General features: G+C 52.4%; 2 protein-coding genes across 2 annotated transcripts; both read left to right on the forward strand.

The window, feature by feature from the left end:
* Positions 1–2,368: 2,368 nt before the first annotated feature.
* UCRPA7_8923 (putative orp1 like protein) lies at positions 2,369–3,949 on the forward strand (the record flags this gene model as incomplete). Its single annotated transcript, XM_007921420.1, has 1 exon — positions 2,369–3,949. One exon carries the CDS (start codon positions 2,369–2,371, stop codon positions 3,947–3,949), a length of 1,581 nt encoding a protein of 526 aa, XP_007919611.1.
* A 2,470-nt stretch (positions 3,950–6,419) lies between these two features.
* On the forward strand, positions 6,420–8,021 carry UCRPA7_8924 (putative cytochrome p450 protein; the record flags this gene model as incomplete). Its single annotated transcript, XM_007921421.1, has 1 exon — positions 6,420–8,021. One exon carries the CDS (start codon positions 6,420–6,422, stop codon positions 8,019–8,021), a length of 1,602 nt encoding a protein of 533 aa, XP_007919612.1.
* Positions 8,022–9,150: the final 1,129 nt, after the last annotated feature.

Genomic DNA, 9,150 nt, shown 5'->3' on the forward strand with positions numbered 1-9,150 from the left:
GTCGTATTGTTTCTGTGAGACCCAAAGCGACCCCAACGCTAGCTCTCCACCCTCTCTTCAGTTGACGTCTCTAGTGAGTTTGTTGTTGTCTATCAGACTTGTGATTTCTACCAAGTTGTCGATCTTGACATCCGAGCTTCCCCCTCAGATCATCACCTCGAGCAAGGCCCTTTGTTCTCGGCAAGAGCACTGAAAAGGGTGTCTCTTGTTTCTCTCGGTTGTGACGGGATCCGATGCGATTGGAAGAGCAACTCGCTCCCTCGTGTCCCAAAATTTCGGACGACTACGCTTGACTAGTCCGGGTCCTGGGTCCTTGGTGTTTCGGCTGTTTCAATCTACATCAGGGCTGTCAGTGCGACTCTCAGACGTCGATCCCGTCCGTAACCTAGATAATCTTATCGTCCAGCTTAGTCCTTGCCCTTGAAAGAACCTACAAAGCATCAAGATACCCCATACCTGACTGGTTTTGTCAACTCTGGTTCCACTCCTCAAGCTCCGGGATTACTTACAATCTGTTGACACGAGAGCCTCAACGGGATCAGCTTGCTCCGCCAGGACTTGCGGGCTAGCAATACTGTGGCACAACGGGGACAACTTCGATCACAGCAGAGAGAAGATCGTTGTTAGAAAAGCTGGTAGACACTTGGGTAGAAATCCTACATACGAACCATTACCAGGAGAGCGTCTCGTGTCTCTCTGCTCAATGGAGGGTTGAATCTGGATTCTGGCACTATTCGAAACTCCTTCGTTCTTCGGATCAACTTGGGGGAGCCTTCAACGTGGGACTGTGAGCGTTGGAAACGACTCACCGGTCATATTTATCACTGCCGGCGCGACCTCGACGGTCGGGACGTTCTGAAGATCTGTTCTATTGCGGTTTATCAATTCTGGTCTTATCACAGCAAAAGCTAGCTGCGAAGAGAAGTTGGTGTTGTCGTTGACACAGGTTGATCATCGGCTGCAGCCAAATATAGAAAGCGAAGCAGTCCCGGGTTGTTCCAACGGTTGCTGGCCTCCAGCCGAAGTGAATTGCGTGGAACCGGTTAAAGCTTACAGTCATTTTGATCTGTCAGAAGACCGCATCTCGTTGCCTTTGAGCTGTTTAGCCGTTTCTGATTCGGCTCGAGCTGGCACTGAAGTCACACGATTAGGCGAAACAACGTGGAAAGATGGATGTTACAGCACTTCTCAATTCTGCTGCTACAGCAGCCCATGTTGGCAGAAAGGAGTCTATAGAGCAAGCAACGACTCCGTCATCCCTAGGTGGTACAACAGTATGTTCGACAGCAATCCCAACTCCTTCTCCTGACAAGACACCATCACGAAGGAGTAGCGAGTCAAGGACACCCAATAGGAGTAGAACACCTTGGGATGCTGGTGGCTACTCCCTTCCTCTGCTGGATACCAAGATCCGACACGCAAGCTCGACAACAAAACTGATATACTATGATGAATCACCAATTGATCACACTGGGTCAGCCAGTCCATCGTCTCCGAAGCATAAATTCTCGGATAGCCACAGCAGTCTCTCCTCCTGCACTTTCTCTTCCTCTAATAATTCTGTTTCTCACTCTCGGATATCTTCCTTGTCGACGGTCAGTGAACTGCAGCCTCTCAGTACTCTGGCCATAGACATGCCATCTCCAGACGGCAGAAAGATGTCAGAACCTCATGGTCAGGGGCTAGCCTGCCCAGCCTTGGGAGAGATACAACCTCCATCTCCCACTCCAAGGAGACTCACGCATGAAATTACTTCTGATGTAAATAACCAGGAAAAACATCCAAAGGAAGTGAATCGGCCCCACTCTCCTTCAGATGCAGTTCTGATGAAGTGGCGCCCTAGCGCCACACCAGGAAGCAGAAGGTGAGTGAATCACCGCAGCCCTTCTTGGGATGAACCTCTCCTCCCATTGTTCTCCCCATCCACAATAGCTGTTGTCTCGACACCGACCACACTTTATTTTTGCGTCTGCCTTTGGCGTGTTTACTCACTCTCATAAAGTCTGGTCTCGCTTTTCTTCCCATCTCCCTTTCCCTCAACAACGCTACCCCAATTTCCTTTCTTTCACCATCTCTCCCGCAACCCTTCTTCCGACCTTCATCGCTCCCCATCTCATAACCTCTGCTGATATCAAGCTCCAGTGCGCAAGAAAGGAGGACCCCAAACCCAAGCTCCTTTCTTCTGCCCGAACCTTCAAGTTCATCTTGGCACACGAGAGGACACAAACGAGCTGTGTCTGCACCTGATTTTGCGCCACTGAACTCTGCCTCGTCTAACCCAGCGTTCGTCCCCAAGTTTGGACCAATGCCTGAGCCTACCCCCCCTCTGTCCCCTACTGCAGCTGGTGCTGATCAGCTTGCTCTCACCATGGACCCAGCTCCACCTTCCCCAGCAGCTTCCTACCTATTTGGCCCCGACGAGCTCAAGTGCATGTTTGTCGACAACTGCGACACTGATGCCCCTCTTCGCAAGGCCATCTCACACATCTTCGGCCGCAACAAGCTCTGCACTCGTCTCATTCCTCCTGCAGTTTGGGTCCACTGGTGCCGCAAGCACTACCAACGATGCCGCTATCGCAATCCGGCAGAGTACGCTACTCGTCAGGCCGATATGGTCAGCGTTCAGATTGATCGTGTCCAGATGTGGAGCGACGAGAACAAGTCTCGCAAGCTTCCTGGCATCGTCCTCTCCTGGGTGATCCAGCCTCGAAAGCGAGAAGCCCAGCGCCTCAGCGAACAAGATGGCGATGAGAATGTTGCCCAGCAGATTGGTAACCAAGGTGACGACCAAGCCATTGCAAATGGCACTGCGATTCCCAACTGGCTGCTTCAGCAGTGTGAAAAGGAGTTCACCACCACCCAGGTCCAAGACGTCGTTCGCCGAATCCAAACGGAGATGCAAGCGGGTTATCTTCAACAGATCCCTGACATTGAGATTCTTCCCAACATCAGCACCGAGGGTGGAAACACGACAAAGCCGAAGTCTACTTTGAAGCGCAAGATGGGTGGAACACCTACTCACAAGCGTTCCCAGTCCATGCGAGTTGGTGGCCGCCCCATGGCCCACCCGATGACTCGTCGCGCCAGCCATCAGGGCAGCTACTACGACCAGAACCATCAGACCTTCTCTCCTGCGGAGAAGCGTCAATGTGTTGGTCCTCTTCCTCTGAGCGGATACTATGCCCCTCAGCATGGCTTTCCTCCTGTGCCTCCTCGATCCACTGAGCGCATCGTCCCTCAAATGCACTCGCAGTTTGCTTTCGCTCATCCTCCCACCTTGGAGACTCAGCCAGAGATCTCTCAGCACTACGCGTACCAGGGTCCCAATCCGAGTGTTCCTACTGCCTACCACTCTCAGGGCATGGTTCCTTACGAGGCCAATGAGATGAAGTCCAACCGCGCTCAGCTGACTCTCACCCCGATGTACAATAAGGTTCACCATCGCAGCCAGTCAGAGATGGTTGTGGGCCACCAGTTGACTGCTGGCCAGTCTGGTGTGAACTTCAACCAGTACGACGGCAACCGCCCGACCTCCTCCTCCAGCTATGCTGCTCAGCCCCCGATCAGTAACTTCCAGTTCACTGCTGGCGCCCAGCCAGGTCATGGCTTGGCGTACGAGAGCAATATGCATGGTTACTACGATCAGGCCCAAGCTGTCCGTAACTGGCCCGGCGATGTCGCCAATCACTTCCACCCTGTGCACCCAAGCTATGCAACTCAGCATGGACATGGACGTCGCCAGAGCACCCCAGTGACTTATCGACCTTACCCTATCCAGCGAGCTGCTTCCGCCGCGATGCTTTCGGGTACAACTGCCTCTGAGGCGCTTCCGCCTCTCCACACGCTTACCCAGCCTGGCTCCTACTTCCAAGCGGGTCACGAGCAAGTTGGCGCGCAAGGTGCTGAGGATCACAAGGATTCTCAGCGCCCTGATGAGCTCCGTCACTAAAGGCTGAGGCCTTTCTACGAGACCGATGCCTTGTTTTCACTTGGACACCACACTGTCATCGATCTCCCGAGAAGCTGACACAGCTTCTGTATTTGACGATCACACGACTCACAACCATGTCTCCTCTACCCCAGTTCGCCTTTCTAGTATTATTCGACTCTACCCACTGCACCTAGCAGTTTTTTATGGATCCTTTTGTCATCAAGGCATCCTTGAGTCTTACGAGAAATGAAGGATAAAACGAGCTTCTCTTCTGTATCTTGTCGACCATGACGGTTCACATTGCGACGCCTGCGTTTTAGGGCCCAGGAACGATAACGACGAGATACCCATATCTGCATCTGATTTTGCTTTGCTCTACTTACCAACTTGGGACACTCCCTTGCATTACGCCAAACATTTGGCACCATTGACCCCAATCAGCACATAATTGTCTTGTCTACGGCAATCACGAATTTTCCTTACCTCACGGATCACGGTAATATTTTCTTTACAAACAAAGAATGCATGGAATGGCAAACGGCGCAAATCAGGAGTCAAGGAGCTGGCAAATAAATACCACCGGAGTCTGACCGGAATCCCTGGAGGATATTGATCTATCGAGCTCTTAAGTGAGCCCCGACGGAGATAAAGGAACGGATATGGTGGGCAACCTTTGATTTCTCGACGCGATCATATAGGGAAAGGGGCGAGGAGGAACTAAAGCCCCTCTGGCGATGCTGGGATACAGGAAAAGCATCGATTCTCTGAGTACTTGACTAGCTCCATACCATGCTTAGCTACAGAGTGGTACTTAACACCAATTGAGAAAACATTATAAATATCTGCCGTGCAAATCGTGATCGCCTTCCTAGTATTGCAATGAGAAATGGTATAGGAATAGGTGAAACATTCAGATCCTGGTCACGAAAAGAAGGTAATTTTATTAGGGAAATTGTGCCAGCGGCGGACTACCGACAGAAAAATTACCTAAATACAAACTCTGCTGAAGTCGCTGGTCGGGAGGCTGGCAAGTGGTAAAAGCGAACACGTGAATTAACATGGCGCACCGAGACAAGATGCACAGTTGCGTTGCATAGCAGGAGGTTTAAATGCAGGATGCCGAAGCCGCAGAGCCTCTCAATCTGCGGGTGCTCCCGTTCGGCAGGTCTCCGTGTAACCTTATGCTGACGGAGCTCCAGTAACGATGATATCTACTGTGGTTGAAGTGCTTTGTTCTCTGGTGATCGAATTGGCTTGCTTCTCACTACCACCAAGTAACTATCAAGTTCCTTTGTCGGAACATTCCATATCCTAGGCTCGGTACCATCTGCCGTCTACCTCACCATCACGGAACAAGGGGTTATAGCCGGGCCTTTTGCCAGGGACAGGGGAGACAAAAACTGGTGGAGGAAGAACTCGAAAGGATTCGCCAATTGCTGTTGCTGTGGGATGTAAGCATCTACCTAAATCACAGCTCCGACGCCACCAACATCTTTTCCTGCCGTAACAACTTCAAATTTTGGCGCCACTGGATTACAAGCGGAATCCAAATGAAGCTATTGACCATGGATCGACCGCCAGAGGCGCACTTTGACATCTCCGTTACTTCTGAAGATATCCTAGCGCACGGGACGTGGGCACCCGAAACAACCGCCGCACAGCTACCCCGGCCAGCTAGGAGGTGCCGACTGTTCGAGGTCTCGACGGCCAGGTCTGGCGAGTGAGGTGAGTCGACTTCCGCTGGTCTTTCTCGTGGAAACAGTCTTTCGATGAGCTCTCCTTTTCTTCGCTATTTTCTTATCTGCGAACTGGTTATTGTGTGTTGCCTTCACAGAGTCTGTTTGGCAGTGAAGACACGACTTGGCGCCACATAACAGAATCGTCATTCGTTTCATACCTGCCGCACTGCAGACCCAGCTGATCGAGAACCTGAGATTGAACCGAGACGATAAAGAGTCAAGCGGGTCGCCCAGCTCGGGGCGGGTGAAAGAGCTGGCTTTTCCTTCGAGGGCGATCGTCTACCCAGTGTTCACTAATCCGCGAATCGGCTGTCTTCTGGCGAAATGGCATCGACCATCCTTCTTCTTCTGGGTGCTATTTTCGCATATGGAGTCCTGTACCTCGGTCATGGGCTGAGGAGGAACATTGCCGCGGCGCGGCGCAGTGGCTTGCCCTACGTGATCGTCCGTACGTCATCTCGCAAGAACCTCAAAAGAAGGCCTGCCTGCTAATATTCACAAGCGGTCTCCCCGTTCAATATGGGCTGGCAAATAACATGCCCACTTTGGACGCCGATTATCAAGTGTCTTCCAAAGTCCTGCTGGGAAGACTGGCTCGAGTAAGCTTGTTCCAGATCAAGGACATGCCAATCCGATGACTGACCGATCGTTCTAGCGTCTTGACACCCAACTGGCCGTACCGCTGCCTCTTGGAGCCGTTTCAGCGTCTGGGCGACACGTTCTTGACCGTTTCACCAAGCCAGATCGTGATGTACACCAATGACGCCGACGCCATCCGCCAGATCGGCGCACGGCGTGAACACTTCCTCAAGCCCACCGAGAACTACACCATCCTGGAGATGTTCGGGCGGAACGTCCTGACCAGCGAGGGAACGACATGGCGCATGCACCGCAAGGCGACGGCGGCCTCCTTCAATGAGAAGAATGCAGCGTACACCTTCGCCGAATCGATCAGCCAAACAAAAGGCATGATTGAGCACTGGCTGGGCCCAAACGGTGAAAGTAGTAGCAAAACGATAAGTACGATTGAGAGAGACACCATGACGCTCGCATTGAATATCATTGGCTATGTGGGATTCGGGCTGAAGCTGCTATGGCCAGGCCAGACCCTGCCGCAAGGGATCAGCCCGAAGCTGGTCAAGTACGGCAAGTCGGAGCCGCCTGAGGGGTATACAATGAGCTTTGCGGACTCGCTAGCTACAGTGTTGGACAAGATCCTGGCGCTGTTGCTGATACCTAAATGGTTGCTAAAGATACTGCCGTTCAGGTCCATGAGACAAGCACTAGAGGCAAATGATAATTACGTCAAGTTTATAGAGGAATTTCTACAGGAGAAGATCGAGGAGGTGAAGAATGGCAGTCAGGGAGATGGCATGAACATTATGGGACAGCTGGTTCGGTCAAAGTACGGCCGCACCGATGACAAGCAAGGCGAGAGAACAAACCAGTTTCAGCTGAGCGACTCCGACATCACGGGAAACGCGTTCATTATCATCGTCGCAGGCCATGAGACGACGGCCAACGCGATGCACTTCACGCTCCTCGAGCTCGCAAATAATCCCGCGGCCCAGCGGGCGTTACAAGCGGATGTGGATCGTCTCTTCGGCGAGTCGGAACCGGCTTCTTGGAACTACGAGCAGAGCATCAATGCGATGATGGCATCACAGCTGGCGGCATGTATGAACGAGACCCTACGCCTCATGCCCTCGGTGGCGGAGATACCAAAGAAAGTCACGCCAGGTCAAGATCAAATACTAACAATTGACGGCGAGAAGCATGTCCTGCCTGAGTCTATGGCCATCATACTGAACACGGTGGCCGTTCATCGGAATCCCAGATATTGGCCGGAGAAGCCAAGCACAGTCACGGGACAAGCAAGCGACCTGAACGATTTCGTTCCCAAACGGTGGTTCCGCCCCTCTATCGCCAAGGCAGAGAAGGAGCTGGAAGTTGAGGGCGCCGACACAGAGGATTACGGCGGATTCAAGGGTCCGGACACAAGCGCGTCGCTCTTTCGGCCGGTGCGCGGCTCGTTCATCCCGTTCAGTGACGGTGCGCGGTCATGCCTTGGAAGACGGATCGCGCAGGTGGAGATGCTGGCGGCGTTGGCCGTCGTGTTCCAGAAGTACAGCATTGAGTTAGCCGTCGATGAATGGGCAACAGACAAGGAGGTGGCCAAGATGAGCTTGGAAGAAAGAAGGGATCTGTACAGGAAGGCTCAGGACAAGTCTCGGGCTACCCTACGGCACGCTTCGTCGATGCTAACACTCAAGCTTCATGGCGGCCTCTATGTGCCGATCAGGTTGGTACGACGAGGCGAGGAGAGGTTCATCGGGCATGTTGATGCTTGAGGCAAATCAAAAAGAGATACAACAGGATTTCAGAGCTTTGATCATCTACCGACTTACAAGTCGGGTCGCATATGGTGGTGGTTTGAAATCATACCAGAGGAATCATTTAGATGGGCATCGTAACGGTGAAGCTCCAGTGTGTACCGTAGACGAAAGCTCACAGCATCGAGGTCCCCGAGGATCTCATCAACATAATGAGAAGAACAAGTAAACAAATCTGCAACAATATATCCCTCATGCTGGATGCTTGGCATTCTGATTGGTGTGGGTGTATACTCAGGTAATAAGGCGGACCTGATGGAGAGGAATGTCTTAATTGAAGTGCCGTGAAACATGATTGGTCTCAGCAGATGAGAGCGCTCTAAGTCGATAACTAGTCTTCTGTCCTCCGGCCAACTCAGCTTTGTTTACAGTGAGCAAGTGTCTATTTCCTGAGATTATCTAGAGCTTTGGGTATGCTGTATGAGATGTGTGGAATTTCATCTCTCAAGTGAGTTGAAGAGATTTATGCTGAATAGGATTGTGAAGAAGGCAGGACGCTTATGGCAGGCGGGGCTGGTGTTTACTTGCGAGGTGAAGAACGCCAGCTAGATGGTCGGTAGCGACTTCCCTCTCCTCCTTATCATTATCCCGCTACTTACTGTACCTAGGTAGGTATTTCAGAGTGCATGTTTGTCAATCGAATTTAAGAAGGAAGGTACGAAGTAGGTAGAGCAAGACGAGTCAGACACAGAGAGAGAGGTGACAATGTGACATGCTCGTGCTGATCATCATCGCTGGCCTCAGCACGCAAGCGGTAAGGTTGGACGGAGGAAGGTGAAGTGGAGGTTCATCTCACTAACAATGACACCTCATTCGGCAGGGGCTCCATATGGCAGCATACGGTATGGTATGGTGGTAGTCGGAGGGAAAAAACAGGGGGGCTGGCTGGCTGGCTGGCTGACCTGGGTAGTGCTCGAGCTGGTCAATCCAACCCAGCCACCCGCTTTTTGCAAGCTCGACTCGCTCCATTCCCCCCCCAGAACCTTAACATAAGGCGGAAGAAGCTCAAGCTTCGACGAGCCCACTCAGCCCGCCCAGCCCAGCCCAGCGAGCCAGCCCAGCGCAGTGAAGAGTCCCCCCCCCCCCC

This window comes from Phaeoacremonium minimum (genome assembly GCF_000392275.1).
Source record: "Phaeoacremonium minimum UCRPA7 unplaced genomic scaffold PA7_03_scaffold_620, whole genome shotgun sequence".
Lineage (NCBI taxonomy): Eukaryota > Fungi > Ascomycota > Sordariomycetes > Togniniales > Togniniaceae > Phaeoacremonium > Phaeoacremonium minimum.